Source organism: Orussus abietinus, unplaced genomic scaffold (assembly GCF_000612105.2).
Source record: "Orussus abietinus isolate OABI.00-Male unplaced genomic scaffold, Oabi_2.0 scaffold9, whole genome shotgun sequence".
Lineage (NCBI taxonomy): Eukaryota > Metazoa > Arthropoda > Insecta > Hymenoptera > Orussidae > Orussus > Orussus abietinus.
In genome coordinates this window covers 2,372,734-2,391,276 of record NW_019396004.1, presented here as the reverse complement: position 1 = coordinate 2,391,276, position 18,543 = coordinate 2,372,734, and the positions used below count along the sequence as shown (strand labels likewise).

General features: G+C 54.8%; 1 protein-coding gene and 1 long non-coding RNA gene across 2 annotated transcripts in view; one reads left to right on the top strand and one right to left on the bottom strand.

Moving 5' to 3' along the window:
- Positions 1–18,543, bottom strand: part of LOC111674343 — a 30,686-nt gene that overhangs the window by 6,278 nt on the left and 5,865 nt on the right. The window lies entirely within an intron of this gene.
- On the top strand, positions 2,921–3,406 carry LOC105700988. Its single transcript, XM_012427357.1, has one exon. It carries the CDS (start codon positions 2,921–2,923, stop codon positions 3,404–3,406), a length of 486 nt encoding a protein of 161 aa, XP_012282780.1.

Genomic DNA, 18,543 nt, shown 5'->3' with positions numbered 1-18,543 from the left:
TTTCACCCGATTGGGCCCGGGCCCAATCGAGGGTCGATGACAACGAGGATTGATGATTCCACAATTATTATCCTGCGACCCATCCTTCACCCGACCATGATCCTCGCAATCACGTATTCTCCCTTCTTCGCCAATCAGCGTTCAATTTTATTAACAGTACTCTCTCCGAAGGGGCCCGCCACTTTCCTCCCCCACGTAAGGCCCCAGGCCTCGGTTAAAAAATAAAAAGGGAGTGATCGAAATAGAAGAGAAGGAGCGTTTAATGAGCGTAAAAAGGGTACAATAGAACCGAAACCTTCGAACTATAAATTCACCCCCTCGCGTCCGGCCTTCGGGGTGGGAGGGAGGGGGGGGGCTGGGTCCGAGGGGCCCAAATTATGAAGATCCCAATCTCGGATCCCGTGCCTCGCCTGCCGAAGACTATTACGAACGCCGTAAGGTGAGAAACAAGATAAAAGGGAAGGAATCAAGATGAAGATGATACACGGTAGTCGGTATCCTATTTCGGGGGCCGAGGACTTCAATTTCTGGGCCCCCCGAGCCGGGCCCCGCCTCGCCCGATTTCTCGGCGAAACACCGGAAAACGGAGACGGTCCCAAAAAACCGAGGGGAAAAAAAATGCCTAAAAAGGGAAAAACTTGATTTTTAATGAGACGCAAATTTGCGAGCGTAATATGCAGGGGGACTGATCAGCGCTCGATATCGCGGCGGATCTCCTCGGATAGGACCCTATCAGATCGGGGACCTCATCAGGGAGTCGTCAGCCAGGAGGGGCCTTTTGGGGGGAAATCACCTAATCTCCGATAAATCCCCGCCAGGGCCGATTAGAGGACGGGCTCGTTCGTAGCGAGAGCGTAACTGAATCCCCCGGTGGCGGGTATCTCGATCTCGAAATCAGCGATTACACGCGCGAGAGGGGCCCGAGGAGGGCGAGGGGGGCAAAAGAGGGCAAAAGAGGGCAAGGGGTAGGGAGCGAAAGAGAGTAGACAAAGAGCAAGGACGAGGAAAAAGAGAAGGCGAGATATCGCGCAGGTTGCACCTGCCGGTGACGTCAGAGGAAGGGACTTCTTGTTTGGAGGTGCGCGAGCAGGCCCCGGGGGTCACCACTACTGTTTTACGTCCTTTATGTCGGCTTGCTCTTTTCCCTCGTTTCTCAGGCCGTCTCTCTCGGTCCTTGCGCGAGCGCGGTAGCGGCGTCTCTCTCCATCGGGGCCTCACGGGGCCCTACGGGCCCCAGCGCGGCGTCTCCCTCTTTCGCGCGCGGCCCTTAGCTTTGGGCTTCTGTTGCGCTGCATATTATTTATATGCTAATGAAAGCCCGGCTCATGGCGAGTGCAAAGGAAGGGAAAGAACCGAGAGACGAAGGGGACCGGGATTAACGAGAGGGCTCGGGACTTCTTCGGGCCCCGATCGACTCGTGCCCCTCGATGCTCCGAAAAAGTCCTTCGAAAATTCAGAAAAACGCATTTTCGGCCTTACAAGGACACTCGATGTCGTCGGGGCCCCTGTAGGGGTGCCCTCGAGGAGGCCGCAGGTTGCAGGGCCGCGCACTCGACGAGTACCGGTACTCACCTGCGACTTGGGACCTGCGGGAAGACAAATACCGAGGAATACCTGCGAAGCGTCCCTAGGGATGCGAAATCCTCCGGGAACAGGGCACGTCCGTTTCGGTTTTGGTTTACCCGGGATTTAACGGCCCCTGGCAGGTTCACCCCCTGTCTGCGTGCTCAGGTGTACGGGCCCCCTGAAATCCCGCCACACTCCCCCCGTCTCCCATAAAAACCGAAAATTCATGGAAGGAGCACCCCTTAATGGGGTGCGACTTTTTCCCTATTTAATTAGCACCGAAGCCAAGTAGGAACTCCGACGGATGGAATTACCGAACGACTCGTACAGCAGGTACCGCATTTCAGGGATGGTAAATCACCTAGGGGGGCGCGCCCCAGGGGAGGGTAAGCCATCCGGGGTTCAAGCTCCCCCTGAGTGACGGGAGCCCCCTCGGCAGGCCATCAGGTGCGCGCTCAGGTGCACGCCTCGATAGGCGGCGAGACTCCGACCAGTCGTACAGGTTGTAACACCCCGGACCGATTTTAGACGTTATTAAAAAAATCTCAAGATCCAAGAGAAGGAGTGACACCTCTCGCGAGATATCAAGGTGGAGATCTCGCGAGGGGCACCCTCGGGCCTCCCCTCCAGGACGCGGTCGCCTTCCTTCGAGCGGAGGGAAAAAAAGAAGAGGAGCGGACAAATTTAACGCGAAGACGTAAGGGGCCCCCGGTCCTTTTTAAGGACCCGAAGAAGCCGGTTAGAGCGAGTTCGGACCGGTCCGAACTCGTCGGATCATCCCCCTGTAAGATCCCTCTCGGGTCCATCCCGAGGAAAGCAGGAAAGAGCCCGGGAAACCGGAGAGTCCCCCCGTCCCCCTCGGCGCATAATGCAGGGGCGGCGCAGGGTGGCGCAGGACCGGCGGGGGTGTCCCGGCTCGGATGGGTTAGGGTCAGGTTAGGGTGTGCGTCGGAGAGGAGACCGGCAGATGGTCGGCGCGGCCCCCGTGGACGTGGGAAGCTCCGAATTCCCCGAGTTCCCACAGGCCGGGCTGCACCTGCCTCCCCCACCATCTAACCCCACGGGAAGAGCGCGGGGGCAAGTATATAAGGCTCCAGGGTTGCAGGTCGGAGGAACCATTCGCTGCTAAAGCGTTGCAGGCCCACAAGCGTTTCTCGCCCAGTTTCACCTCGCTCTGTTAGCCCGGATTTGCGCGGCAAGATAAAGAGAGAGGGAGTACACATCGAGTACCCCGTCAAGTCGAAGTACGACAAGTACAAGTTCGACGAGTTCGACGAGTTTGACGAGTTCGTCGGCAGGCCGGTCCGGTCACAGCTTCTCCGAGTATCTCCAGAGAAGAGTCTCGATAACCAAGATGGCTGCCCCCACGAGCCACGTGTTCGAGCTGGAGAACGAGCTCAACGACAACCTGTACAACCTGAAGATGGGAGGCGACCGCAAGGCAGCCTCGAGGAGGGTCCGCAGGATCCTGAAGCCCCTTCTGCGACTGCTGAAGAAGAGCTCCTGCAGGCAGTCCAAGAAAGCGCAGCGCGCGGAGCCCCAGGCCGAGGTGTTCGCCGAGCCGGAGGTCGACAACCAGAACAACTGCAACGAGCAGCTGGAACGTCGACTCCTGGAGGACCTGAGGAACGCCGAGGAGGGCGCAGCCATCACCGTCTGCCTGGATGGGCAGATGACAGTGGTCCCGGTGGTCCCGGGCCAATGCTACGTGCCCGTCCACTTCGCCCACACCCACGCCGGGGACTTCTACTGGACGACGCTGGCCTTGAGCGACGCGGACCTCTGCTACAAGGAGAGGGCCTTTTCTCAGCACCAGCTGCCCGAGATGCAGGTAGCTTGACGCGTCCCGGAGGTCCAGGACGTCGTCTACCTCGCTCCTCCTCCCAGGCATCATTTTGGAGCCATCCAAGGAGTTCCTATCGACGCCACCAGGAGGCCCCAGGAGGGGTCCTCCTCCCGGCAGACTGTAATTTAGCTAGCTTTAGGGACTTGAAAGACTTTCTCGAAACTGTGATCCTTAGAGTATACGAAGGAGCTGTCGCGTCTTGACAGCGCGCGAAGCCGCGTGGTCGCGCGACCACGTGGTCACCTGTTGCGCTCGGCGCGCATGCGCCGCGGTAATAAACGACACTGACCGATCATTGTGATATCGCGCGGATTAGGATAAGCCCATTCCTCGATTAGCTTGTAAGTACTATGTGATAACGGCTTTAACAGCGGCCGCGATTCCTCGGCCGCCAGGCACATGTCTTCCAATGTTGAATAAATGTTACTTGACCAGAATTTTCTCAGTTTCTCGAAGTCACCCTTCTCCCTCGACATAAGATAGAGTTAAGTATAGAGATGGCGAAGGGATCTCCAGGTTCCTAGATACGAATTTACCCTTGGCCTAGTGGACCACTGGAGATCCAGGCCTCGAAGTAGCAGGTAGTCCTTGGTAATGGAAATTCACGGATGGCACCGAGGACACCTGCGCCTTCGAGAAATTGCATTCGGATTCCTGGGCGTGTTTCGGGTGGCAAGAAAAAGCAGGGCCCTTAAGAAGGGTCTATTCGAGGAGTCAGAAATGGCCGGCATCCCTCTTCCTCGGCCCCCCATTTAGAGGCGCCCCTCTGGGGGCCTTTTTCAGGGCCCCCAAAAGAAGGGACCAAATTCCTGGTTTCCTTTCGAGCTCCTATTTCACCTAACCTAAGGTCGGCAGGTCTCTGGTGGTCGGTCGACGTCTCTCCCTTGCCCCTTGAAGACCTCGAAGATATTCCTTCCACCCCGAAACTCGAATTTAAAATAAATCGGGAAAATATACGAGCCCCATGGCGGACCCATGGGATCATGGGAATCGGACGGGACGTCTAAACCATCCCAGGATGCGATCCTAGGAGCGATTCGTCCATATGCGTCCATTTGGACACATGTTCACAAGGTGCATGCGAGTTCGCCTGACTTTCCGCGTCCGCAGGGGTTGATCCACCCCTGCGTGATGCGTGTACAATGGTGAACGAGGTGCAGATAATAATGGAATTAAGTAGCCCAGAAAGGGGGATAAGGGAAGGGGAGGGTGGTGAATATTCGAAAGGCCTCCCCTATGGGGTAACCCAGTCGATGAGACGCGGCTCCCTTTATTTTTCCGGCAAATCGAACACGCGTCCTCCCTCCATTTATATATTTTTTTTTCTCACCCATCACATCGAAGAGCAGCATCCCGGTTCTGCTAGTTTCCTTCTTTGGGTTTAAATCGTCCCCTAAAATCGAGAAATAAAACGGGAGCGGGCAGAATGATTGCGATCACCGAGGGAGACAGGCGTGATGATCGAGGACCGCGCAATTCGGGGGGGCATTAAAAAGGATCATTCCGGACAGTAACGAGTCCGATCGGGCCGATATTGATTCATTATTTCGGGTGCCCGCCGACTTTCGGAATCCTTAATGGAGGTACGCAAATTGACGCCGCTCGTAATTCCCTCCGCGAGCGAGCACTCTCGGTTGATTACAGTCATCAAACTGTCCGACGCGGGAGTTTCCATCCACTCGTCACTTATTCTCGAATTTATGTCGTCGCTGCTGTTCCCGCTCATTCGGGAATTTACGCCGACGGATAATCTCGGGGAAAAACGAGCCATCACGACGAGTGACACGGCCTGCGCCACTTTTCCCCCGAGTTCCACCTTCGCTTCCCGAGGCTCGAGAGAAAAGCCCGAGCACCTCTCGGAGGATAACCAAATTTTCAAATTAAGATGCTCAATTCGCGTGTGGAGGAGGGCAGAACGCGGGAAATTACTCTACCGCGAGATAATTTAACGAAAACGGGCGAAGGAGAAAAAGGAAAGGAAAGCACAGGCAGACTAGCAAAGTGGAACTCGGCGCGAAGAGGCGCGCTTCGCGCTCACCTCGTTAGCTCTAACAAGCCTAACCTCAACTATCTCTAATCTCGGCAGAGGTTTATTTTTGAGGTTTATTTTTGAGACACGATTGTTGAGTGGCGGCCCGTCGAATTTTTCCAATTTTTCGGATATTTCGAATTTTTCCAATTTTTTTAATTCGGCCATCGGCGAGATACGCGCGTGTCGAGTGTTCACGGTAAATGGACGACGTGACGAGCCGAGGTATTCCCGCGGTAACCGCTACGCCTCGGAGATATCTCGGAAAAAAGCGCGCGAGGAGTTTCGCACCTGCGGGAGAATAAGACGAAATCCCCCGCGGAATGGGGGGAGAAAAAAAGAAAAAAACGAGGAAGCGTAGCCCGCGGGAAGGGAACGGAGGGAAATGCCAATTTCGAAACGCGCACTCGACTCTGCGTGGGAAAGAAAAGGAGCAAACCGGGATGTACAAGAAAGTACGGGAAAGTAGGCTGACCAAGGCGCTCCCTACGTCGTCGTTTTGTCGTATCTTTACCCCGCGAGATACCGAATCGGAATAATTTCCTTTCCCCTCTCTGGTTGCGTCCCCGAGAGATGGAGACCGAATTTACCCGGGCAAACATATCAACAAGAGAGTGAGACGGAGAAAGAAAAAAAAAATAGAATTCCCGTCCCCATTTTCGAAAAAACGAAGAGAAAAAAAAAGTTGAAAAAATTGCGTTCCAAAGATAACCTCAAAAAGTCTCGTCGTCGTCTCCGTCTATACGTCACCACGTGGCCCGATGATCTCCCGCACTTCTTTCTTCGAAATGAGATGAGCTGACCGAAACAAATATACATTGTCGGTATTTGTACACATATATATCGCGAAAAATAATTATTTCGTTGGGAAGAAAAATTGATATCGACATGAAATAATTTCGTTAACTCGATCAGACATTTTCTCGGAGGTATTTTCTTATCATTATAAGATAATTCGTTTAAGGCTACTTTGAACAACATTAATGATAAATGAAATTTCCCGAGTTTCAGGACCGACCTCAGGGTCCTCTCATTCACGTGGTGAAACTTTAAAGAAGCTGATACACCCGAATCAGGGAGAAGTCTCACAAACGACCGACCCCTAAGACACATAGCCCTTAACCATTACTTCTCTGTGCGGTGCATGAAATGGGCGCCTAAGAATTGCTCCCTCGATCCGACATATTTTTTTCTTAATTTTTTGCGGAAGTTTATCCTAGCGATGCATATCTCTCCGAGTGTAGGAAATAATGCCGTTCCCACGGCCTCGTTGTCAAAGCAAAGGATGGATGCAATTCGGGGCGCGCTATCACCCTCTCTCTCGTGTAGATAAGAGGAGCGAGGCGATGTCCGTCACCTCTGACAAGTCCCACGGGTGATACGTGGTATCGCGATTCCGGCCGCTCGTAAAAGCTCTAACCGGAGATAAGAGCGAGCGAGTACACGAGTTACTCGCAAGTACGAGAGCACGAGCGAGGGTACAAGTGGCAAGAACGAGTAGCGACGGGCAAAGAAGGAGAAGCCGGCTCGTGGTCGGCGCTCCATTACTAGCCGTTCGCTCGTACCTCGCTACGTGCTCGTGCCCAACACGCGCCGAGCGATTCGCAAGCGAGTCGCGAGCCAAGCTCGAGCTCGGTCGGAGCCGAGCCGAGCCGAGTCGAGTCGGGCTCGGAATGCGCCAACACGCGCGAGCCGCGGACACGTACTCGCACTGGCGAGTAATGCCGCTCGAGGGGGTTTATAGGTTATGTAAGGTAGCGGAGTACCTCGTGCGAGAGGCCTGCACACGACAAGGAATGATATTCCCGGGGCATATCGTAAGAATCAGCCGACCCAACTCATAGGATGAGCATAGCACCGAGTACGAGTCGCATATCCATTGACATGTCTATATTTCAATTTCCATGGTTATGTCGGAAAAAACAAAAACAAAAAAGAAAGAGAGAAAAGAACGTCAAAAGCGTCAGATGTCAGCGCTAAGAAGGGCGCGCGGCACTTGGCGCGAGACGCAACCGCGAGGGGATCTATACGACAAGGATGCATCTGACAGGAGTGGAGGAATTAAGAATCCGTTCTGTTAAGTACCACGAGGGGTAGGATATAAATGTTAACGGGTTGAAAAGTCAAGTGGGAGGTGAGGAAGGTTTTGACGTCCCTCAGGATGCGATCGTTAGACCCCGGGCGAAGATGTGGCGGTTTTAATTATTTCCTCGCGCGGTTGAAATCCCGGTTTTTCGTCGCCTTCGAGGGAGGATGCACGTGGTATCGGTGCAAGGGGTAGCTTGGTCAGCACCTTCCGGGATTGGATATTCCCTTGGGAAAACCACCTCCTGGCGTCGCATTCCCCCCCTGTCCCTTCGGCAGCCGACCGACACGCCTCGGCGGTATGTAAAGTAGCCAGTGCCGCGAAAGGGCCGAAGATTACGCGACATAGGGATCCGGATTCCCCCGAAATTCGTGAGTCGCCGTAATTTACACGGGGACGCTCCCCCGCGGCCCGTAAATAATCCCCCGCGACCCGGCCCGACGACGTGGCCGCCATTACGGGTATTAATTGCGCGGCCCGGAGGAGAGGACTTTCCAGGAGGCCCCCGGGCCATCTCCTCTCAAACCCTGCCATTACGGGCGACACCGGACCCGAGGACGTTTTACGACCGTCAATCGGGATACTCGCGCGAATCTCCCACTGACATCCAGCCTCTTTGCGGCGACTCGCTAAAATGGCCGGGCTGGACCACCAACGACCAGGATCTTCGCCAGGACTTTCGGACCTCGACGAGCACTCCCGTTGATTCTCGAATTACCATCAAACCCCAAACGCCCCAAAAATTAAGGAAAGGATTAAGTAATGAAAATAATCCTGCCGAATCTCCAAGCATTTTTTTAATCAAAAGCAGAGCGTGATTTCATAGTACAATTATTAAACTTAATATATCATTGTCTTTTTGTCAAGATATATTTAAACATTGGCGAGGTACGGGAATTTCACCGATCGGCTTGAAATTTTTAGGGCTCGTTCTACACATTGTGAAATACTTTTTTAAATATCCTGGTCATCGCAAAAGAAAAGGTTTTTCGGAGAATTGCCGTACCTCGGCAATTTTTTAATACGTCTTGACGAAGAAAAACAAAATGGCGTATTAAGTTCAATAATTGTTGAAAATCATTGGAAATCACCGAAGCGCTTTTAAGGAAATCGCTTTCCGAGGGAACAGCCCCTTGTATGATAATTCGGCGGAGGAGGTCCTTCGGGACTGCGTTTCGGGATTTGACGAGGGCATTATCAAGATGTCCCTCGAACAGGAGGGAGCTCCTGGAAGGGCCTCGAAATCCATTTCGCAAAATTTTACGAGGAAGGGGGAGCGCCTCTTCCTCTCGCGAAAGAGGCGGCCGAGAACCCGTCGAGGATAAGTACGAGCGGACGTGGAGGATGCAAAAGGAAGAGGCGACCAATCGTTAGTCGGACCCGCTACCGGTTCCTCGCGCGGTTATTAAAACGCGTCGAGCCATAAATCGCGCATAGAAAAAGCGGCGGCTCGTCTTCCCAGGGGATATCCTTTTTTTATCCGCCTCGTTTCCTTGGCGTCTCTTCCCATCTCGGGCCCGAGGCACCTGCTGATGATCCGCGGCTACCGTGCGCCTCCAATAAAGATGGCGGCCGCCTAAAAGCGCCGCCAAGCCGTATTCGCCCCCCTCGGATATAAACCCCCCTTCCCCGACTCATCTCAATCGAGATAAGACCTCCGAAAAGCGGCATGTCCATTGTCCAAGCGAACCGATCCCAAGATAAATCCGTGACCCGAGTTAAGAAAAATCGACGCCTCTCGTCGGATTTCCTGTACCTTATCGGGGTCATTTCAATGATTGATACCGCCTTGACAATGAGGAGGAAGGGTTCGAAGAGACAATCGATTACTCCTGGCGGCGCCCTCTTACCGACTGACGGTGATACCGACGGGGTCGCTTTATAAGGACTGACTGCCCCTGAAAGGAGGCAACCCTTCTGGTAACTCCCCATCAGGGGTAGGTTGTCCTGGTATAAAAACCTCCCTGTACATTCGTACCTTAATTTATTTCCGCCTCCTGAATGTTGCCTAATCTCATCAGGCCCAAACGCAGCGCGGGATAGAGATGCCTCGGTCTATGGAAAGTCGCGAGTCTAGTTTACTCGACTTTCGGATCCCTTTTCCGCTAATCCTGCGGTTCGTTATCGGGCTTATCGCAATCGGAGCGATGGGTGTCACCGGCAGCACCCGCTCGTAAAGATCCCGGTATTCCGGGAGAGCGGAGCTTCGGGCCTCAGGGCCCACTGTGCGGTTCCGCGGGCCCGCGCGCTGGTAAAGTATCGTCCACCCGTCCCACGGCGGGCATACCGAGAAGGCGGACAGGACTTTCCCCGCGGGCCGGCTTCCCTCGCGTGGGAACTCGAGACAGATGCGTCGCGCGTGAGAATCTCGGGCAGATGCGGCCTTACGCACCTCCTTCGGTCGATCCGTGTGTGCGTTAACGCGCGTACGGACGCGTACGCACGCACTTCCTTGGGCATGGAAGACGGCGCCCTAGCGTGCCGTGATTATTATAATGCGCGTGTGTCGAGGCGTGTGCACGGAACGTGTGGGGAACGTGGCAAGGCCCTTTCCTCCTCTTATTGCCGCCCCGTTCCGATTCTCCAGGAGGACGCCATGGGGGAGAGGGAGGATGCAAAGTCGGTCCACCTCCCCATAAAACCACGGCAGGGTCCGAATCTGGATCGACAATGACTTCCACAAAAAAGTGGACGCGCCGATTAAACATCTAATTCCATCTCGTCGATAGTCATACCCTGTGGTGTGTTCTTACCACACAGATCTACGGGGTACCCCATGAAAATACGCCTATTTCTTAAGGAATAACTCCCGAAGGAGGGAGGCCCACCCTTTGAGGGTCGCGAGATATCGAAGGGTGGCCGTGTGTTACGGGGACCCTAACAGGGGTTGGGGTGTGCACGCGATGTGGACCCTCCACCCTGAGGAGGGTGCATCGCTCGTGCAGCCCACGAGCCTAAGTTGCACATGCTCGATATTCCCATGGATTCCGGGCCCCATGGCGGCCCCCTCCCTCGGGGCACTTTTTCCTACCAGCGTCTCAAACCTAAGATCTCCCCTCGGGGCCTGATTCGGAGTCGTGTGCGGATCACGGGGTCCGAGACACATGTCCCGAATTCCCACAGTCCGGCCGAGGGCCACACCTTGGTCGGGGCCCATGGATGCCCCTGGACGGACCCCTTCTTCCTTCCCCGGGGGAGGAACGACCACGTGCACGGGCGCGAGGTGCCCGCACCCTTGCACGCGTGTACCCGCGTGGCGGGAGTCATCCTCCGACCCTCCACACACAATACATAGTGGACCTCCCCGCGAACACTGTGTGTTACCGGAATGCGTTCCGATTCTAGACCCCCCTTATCAGCGGGAGATGGGTCTCCCATCTTATCGGGAAGTTTCCACTCAAAGAGATCCTGCTCTCTCCGACGCAATGGCGTCGATTCGCAAGACGCACCTAGGACGTGCGGAGAATCATGCAAGAGCAACTCCCAAGCGAGTCACACACCGCAGAACTGATACAAGAAAAACGAGGGACATGCCGCACACCCAGGGTGCTCAGCCAGTTCTGAAAATGTCCTAGCGGACGTGCAGAAATGATTGCGGAAAAAGGAGCCGCGAATCACGCACCACACATAAAGTGTGGCGATCCTCCCGTAAAAAGTGGTCCCACCCCGGAAAGGGAACGGTCGCAAGCTGCCGGCGAACCGGGAAGCTCGGAGTTGCGATTCCGGTCCGATCGGGCCACTTGTCGGGCGTGTTGCAGCGGCCTCGAATGCTGCACGCGTGTGGCGCGCGAGAGTTCGGCAAGGCGGGAAGACGCGTTTCCTTAACGAGCAGGGGGAGGCGAGAGGAGGGATCGGGACCCCGTGGGAAACCCGGTGGTTCCTCCTCGAAGGACCCGCGGCCCGTCCACGTGTACGGGGCGCTTACGCGTGCATATGTGCGTACGCGGGCCAGCAAAGGCGTGTATACACGCGGGCCCAAAGGAGGACCGGAGAGCGGACCATCTGCCCGAGTCTCTCACGATTCCACGCACAGCTGCCGATAACCTTGGCACGACAACGTAAGCGTCGTGAACCGCGCGTCGCGCGTCCACGCAGACGCGCGTGCTGCGCGTGCCGAGCGTGAGGTCGAGGATGTAGATCCAGGTACCACTAGGAAAAATTGCCCTCGTGGCTATTACCCCCCATGATTAAAATCAGGATTTTCAGAATAACTTTCAATTATTAAATTAATTCAAATAAACAGCCCATAGGAAAAAAAAGAAACATAATTCATCAGTATCAGAATTGATAAGTCATGATTTTTTTTCTTATCACAAATCGTTAATTTAAAAAATGAAAAACCTCTCCGGTCTCGTTCGGTAGCACTTTTCAATACTGTTACTGTAAAAAAAAAAAAAATGGGGATTTTCAAAAATAAAAATCAGGTGATTAAAATCGAGATTTTTATTAGACTAGATCGTTTCGATCCTGGGAGGGAGTATCAGGGGATTTATGTGTACCATGGGCCTTGGACCAGGGTCATCAAGGTGGAGATCTTCGAGGTCCAAGGGTGTAAGTCTTGGTCAATGAGTCCATGGGGTCGCGCCTCCAGGACACAAAGGGTTCGCGTGTCAGGGTCAATATCAAAACGCGGAAACGGTTGACCCATTGAAGGCCCAATGGAATCCGGTCCGGCCGCTTCCACAAGGGAGCTTCCTGAAGGCTTTCAACGTCCAGGTCTTACGGGGCCCCGTAGAGGTGAGCTCGTGCACAGGATGTGTTCAATGGGCGAACGGAGTGTGGGAACGCGGCTGAAAACGCGAAACGGGACCCTCAGGCCCCTATGGAGAATCCTGTTACGTTTACGGGGCCTGGGGTGTTATGGGGTCCCATAGGACCGATGACGAGCGCCTCAACGCGCGTAACAGGACTTTCGCGCGACCGCGCTTTATTGTCTGGTCTGTAAACACGTAAACAAGTCTCCCTGGGAAAGGGGGTCCCATGGATTTGTATGGTGTCGAGGTCGCCGATAAGGTTAGGAGGTCGGTCCCTCGATGGCTGATAAGGGGGATATCCAGGAAATGAATCGGCTCTGTGACATCCGCGACTCCACCACATGGTTCAGGCCTCATGGCCGCGCTATGTCCATGATGTACGTTCATGAGATGCTCCCTCTCTCTCTTCCGTGTGACGGCATGCGCGCGCACGTGCAGCGTACTACGTAGGACCGGCATGAATGAAAGGCCCCCTTTGTCAGCAGCTCCGTCTCTCTCTCTTCCCTCTCGCTCCCCTTCCGCGCGGCGACCTTCCACTCTTCCTTCCTCTCTCGCTCGAAGTGTCCCCGATAACCGCAAACGCATGCGCGCGCTCACGTGACTCCTGTCAAAGTCGCGGGCCACGTGGCGAGGCGGCGATCGCTCACGTGGCCGCGCGTGCGACCCCACCTGTCGAGTTCCCGCGCACTAATCGAATTAAAAGAAACATGGGAGTGACCTTAACCCCACTAATGGTCGGCATAGAAGGTAGATCGGGACCAGTTTTCGGGCCCGATGATTAGTACCTTTCTCTGAGACATGTTTGAGAATCGATGGGTAGAAAACCAAGTGGCAACGAATCCAGCAATAAGGCCCCAGGGCCTTGCGGGCCCGGCGTAAGAGGGCCTTCAGTCCGGCGCGTAAGATAAGAATCCCGAATCGCCGCTTTTTCCCCGATCGCGGGGCTTCCGCGAGCGGAGAGTGACCTCCATCGGGGCCTGAGGCCCCGAACGGGCCCCCTTCTCTCGCTGTCTGGAATAAACTCCGCATCGGTGTTCGCGCTCTTAGCCTCGTTTCCTCCCTCCCCCTCATCGAGCCAGCGTGCAAACAATGATTTGTATTCGGAGCCGATCATCGGTCCCGTTTTCGGGCCCGCGGGCCCAGGGGACCCGGCGATCCCGCGATTCGGCCATTCCAGATCGTGCCGGAAGCCCTCGTTAAAGAATATCCGTTAATTGCGCCCGTCGGTGGTCATCGGTCGGCGGGAACCCGGAGAAAAGTACATCGGCCTACGTGAATGGCCGGGGCCCGCCTCTTTCCCTCTCTCTCTGTCTCTCTCCCGGTCCCTCCGAGATAGTCCCCTCGCCGTTCCTCCGGGCCCGAAATCTAACTACCACCTGCCTCGTTTTCCCACGAGCCTCCGAGCGAACCTCTCGAATACCGATGAGACGGACGAGGACGGACGCCACCCCGGAGGGCGCCATCTGGCCCCACGGGTGGGACCGAGACGCCGCCGTGAGGCCCCAGTTGGCGAGAAAGGGACAGACGGATGCGCCGATCCGCGACCGAGACAAGGACGACGCTATACGGGATCGCCGGGCGAGAGAGAAGCCGCTATCGGCGGCGCGGGCCCAACACGTGCTCGCGGCACGAGGTGAATCAGGCCCCGAATCGCGCGATTGTTTTTTTTTTCCTCAATGCACCCGACCTTATAAATCAGACCAATCGAATGCATCGAGAATGCACTTTTCCGTTCTCATGATAATATAGGTCTTATCAGAGCGAAAATTCGGAATTTCCTGCAACGATGCCTTGAACATCGCTGAGGCCCAACGCGAGCTTGGGCCCGAGATTTTTTTTCGAGCATACAGCCGACCTAATAAATCCACCTAACGGAGTGCATCATTAATGCGCATTGTTAACGCGATATCCCTGATAATCAAAATTAGTGCAATGCGAGGAAATATCCACGGGACAATGGCGGGCCCAAAAGTGAGCGGTTAAGATCCGGCAATAAGCCGAAAGGGTTCCCACGCAAATGTAATTAAATAGAAGAATAAGAGGGGTCCGAAATTTCGGGGGGCAGGGATTCGTCATCCGTAGGACCTTCCAAGTCGTGCGAGGGATTAACGAGTCCTGGGGAACTGCTTTGCCTATTCCCGATGTTTGGCCTCCGAGCCGCAGGAGGTCCTTCTCGTTAACGACGGTCGGGTCTGATTTTACGAGGGCCGGTCGATTATTATTGGGCCAAGGAACGGATTGGTCACATCCTGGATGCCCTACGTGCCCGAAGGACCGACCAGGGACTTCGGTCTGAATCGAAGAGCGCCAGGACGCCATTATCCAGGAACAATGGCGGCTCATCCGCGGCCTGCGCCAGGTACCACGGAGCAATGTGGACTTTCGGTATTACTCCCGTTACAGGGAGTCCTTTTATTCGTAAACCTGGTCCGTTTATTGCCCCCTTAAAAGGCCGGGCCCACCCTGACGCACAGCCACGAAATCATGGCCGGGAATATTCGAGGATTCAGCACGCGTCCTGACAAATAAAAGGCACTTTTGCCCCTTCGCTCCCAGTAAAAGGGATTATTTGCAGCTCGACGGAGGCGTTAAAAATACTCCGAGTTGACGTCCAGAGAGATTGAGCGCGAATCCAAGGACGCTCCGAGCGAAGACCCCCGTCATAAAGGAGGGACGGAAAGCCTCCGATTAAACGCGGCCAGAAGGAAGAAAAGGAGGGCCCCACATAGAGGTCTCGTTATAATTAGCGGGGATGATAATCGACGGGTGTATAATTAAGAGGAAACGAATTCGTGGGCAGGACCTTCTGGCCGCGTCATCCTGTTGTGGGCCTTTTTTCTCACGGGGTCCTCTCGTCTCAATTTCGAATGTGGAATTACTAAAGAGGGCCCGGTGAGTCAGCCCTCCGAGACATTCCAGGATAACGCGCCCTCGGGACTCGTTAATGCCCCTCCACCTATCTGGACGCGTAGGTGGTCCTCCGGGAAGGTTTTTACATTTTTCTTCGACCTTCGTCACGGGGCCCGTGATGCCGCGTTTTTAACCGATTCGCCGGAAGATACCGCAAGAGGGCCCCGGAGGCCCCAAAATTAATTCTAAAAAAAAAGAAGGGGGGGGGATAAAGTAATAAATAAATGAGGGTCGTAATCGGTCGATTTCTCTTCCGTAGTCGCGAAAGGGCCCGAGAAAGAGGTCGAGAAAGAGGTCAAAGAAGCGAAAGGAAAGGAGGGGAAGAAAAAAGAGAGAAAGGGGGGGCTTCCGAGGGCCCGAAAGACGGCTGCCACCTCCGGGGTCTCTCTTCCTTCTAAGATCGCGCACGTGCTCGGCTTTCCCACGGCATATTCCGCAGCCGGTCCGCTCCCCGGCCGGCGGTGGGGGGCCCAAAACCGAAAAAGAACCAGAACGGGCCCGAGCCCCATTGCACACGAGCCCATTGTGCCCAGGCACGGGTCGGACCCCCCCGAGTGCACCTTGCCGTTGGCCACGCGACAATTTCTCTCGCTTATCAAGATCCATCTCTGGGCCTTATCGGGCCCTGCTCTCTGGAGAAGGTAAACCGTAAAAGCAAGAGAAATACATCAGGGACTTGGTTCTCCCGAGGATTGCCCAACGAGTCGCCTAGGCTTTCCTCTAGGCACGTGCCATGGGAAGGCGCCTTTCGATTAAAACTTCCACAGAGGAGGGGGAAATGTCAGGCCCATTTAAATGGCGCGAGGGGAGTAACGGAGCTCGACACACCAGGTGAGTTTCGGGCCCGCGACTCCGTGGGAATGTACAATTAGCTCCTTCCGTGGGCCCCACGGGTCACGGGGTCACTCGTGTATGCCGAGAACAATGCCCATTCTTGGAGGCGTAAGGCCCCCCGCGAAGTTGCGGCGATCGCGTCGTGAAGAAAAAAAAAAAGAAACAGCGGAACGCAGGGCCTTGTTTTGCCTCCCAAGGGGCCCAAACTGAGAGTTTCCGCTAATGCCCGCTAATGGGCGCAAAGTGGTCCGAGTTCTCGAGCCGAGTTTAATCACACCTCGCGGGGGCGTGTGCCCCGTATCACGTGCAAGCCCCCCACGGTCCCCCCAATTTGTTATCACGAGCCGCCTAATTCGGGCCCCCACGTCGCCGCTTTCGAAAGCGGACGCGTGCGAACGCAACGACAGGGGGTCGGTGTCCGGAAAAAGGGGAACTCGAACTCCGACCCGGAGGGGCCCAGAGCTCCCCCTGGAGTCTCACGGAACTCGTCGACGGCGCGTGGCCAAACCGACGATATCAATTGACATAACACGTGTCCCGGCGTATTGACGCGCAGTCAACGCCGACGAAACGTGGCCCTGCCGCGTGTCCCATTGTGGTGTCTCGGCGTTCTCCTTTTTTTCCTCTCTTCTTTTTCCGAGGGATTTCGCCCTCTTGGGCACGAGCCATGGATGTACCGAGGTCCGACACGATGCACTCCACTCGTGAGGTCCATTTTCGAGATAACCGGATACCCCTTGACGTTTCGTCCCCCAGTTGACCCGGGATACAGGGGTGAACCTTGCGGCCTCAATCCATGCCCAGCGACGATATCGATTCTTGATACGTTCAGGATGAATCGGGGGGTGAATCCCCCGAATGCACCCCCACTGGACATCGCATTTCCTTCTCAAGATCCTCATCCCGGAATTTTTCTCTCTTCACAAAATGACGAAAAGAAATTATCTTCAGAGCGACGTAACCAGGTCGCGAATCTTCATCACAAGCACTTCCACCGGATATCGCAGCTTCTTCTCGAGGTCCTCGGTTCTGGATTCTTCTCTCTCTCTCTCTTCGCAAAAAGTCACTAAAAAATTATCTCCTCGGCGACGTGACCAGGGGTACGAACCTGGGCTCGACGCGCGGATAATTGCGCTCCCCCCGCGAGAGCGGCCTTAACTCGTTAAAGACACGTTAGAGACGCCGGCAGGGGCCCGGGGAAACGAGCCGCTCGTGTTTGTGCTCCCTCGATGGGGCGAAACTGCAGGAAGCCGAGGGACCGAGGGGGACACGGCAACGCGCGATATAAAACGCGCGCCCGGCGTAATTGTCCGGTGCAAACGACGCTTAAGCGAGCCGCGCCCGAGGGCGGGACGCAGAAAATGCGCCGCGCAAAAACCCTGCCGCGGAAAAACGAGAAGGTGAACTGCGCCGGTTCCGAGACGTCCGCGGTTAGGCGCGACGTCGGAATAGGCTCCGTAACAAGGAAAGACACCATAAGAAATAGCCCTCCCTCCGGAAAGTACCCCAAACCATGTAAGATAATGTAGCGCATCTCAGGATTAAATGTAACAGAATTTCCCCCCGCGGCTTAATAAGCATGGAAAAGGATTCCATAAAACTTGATACTCTCCAATCCCGAGAATGATGAAAAAATATCTTTCATCCGATTTAACGCGCCAGGACATACTTCGCTAGGTGAACGTCACGGTACCGAGACACGCGCCTATACATGTACTCTGTGAAACTCCCAAGGAAGGTATCCCAGATCGATCTCTCCGATTTCATTTCATTTATAATATGTTATAGTAAACTAAAAACTAAGCGACACGTATTTTTTTTTTATCTGCCATTAAGCACTGTAAGGGGGTTAAACCACCATCCAAAGTAAGGCCTGTGAGAGGTGGCTCGCCCCTTGACATGCCTTACTTTGGATGGTGGTTTCACCCCCTTAAAGTGTTTAATGGAAGATAAAAAAAAATACGCGTCGCTTAGTTTTTAGTCTATTATAACATATTATAAAAGAAATCAAATCGGAGAGATCGACCTGGGATGACTTCCTTGTCAGTCGATTAATGAATAAATCCTGGTCAGTCTTCCTGGATTCGAGTACTCGCGTGGAGAGAGAACCCTTAATGAGTTTCGGCCTTGTAGGGGATTATGGGGTGGGCTTCCGGCATGACTCATAACCTCCATATTCATGGGGAAGTCAGGGTGAGATGGAAGTGGCGATCCTAGGGTGGATTCCGCGATAGATGGCGGAAGGACGAGCCGGGTCCAGAGTCAACCCACGGAGGCACCTTTAATCCCGCCAAGGATCGTCCTAAGAGCAGGGGGGGGGGCGACTTGTGCCTAGCACGCTCCACGGGAGAGAGAGGGAAGCTGCGAAAGAGAGACAGCTCGGACGAGATCCCAAGGAGAAGGACGACCCTACGTGAATCCCCAAAGTGCGAGAGAGAAGGGGAGAGAAAAAGCGACTAGACGCGAACCGGTTGCCGGAGAGACGAGTTAGAAAAAGATGGAGACCGCTGACAAGCCG

What these genes read in the sequence shown, in the direction of transcription:
- LOC105700988 (XM_012427357.1), top strand. Translation starts at nt 2,921, where the DNA reads ATGGCTGCCCCCACGAGCCACGTGTTCGAGCTGGAGAACGAGCTCAAC.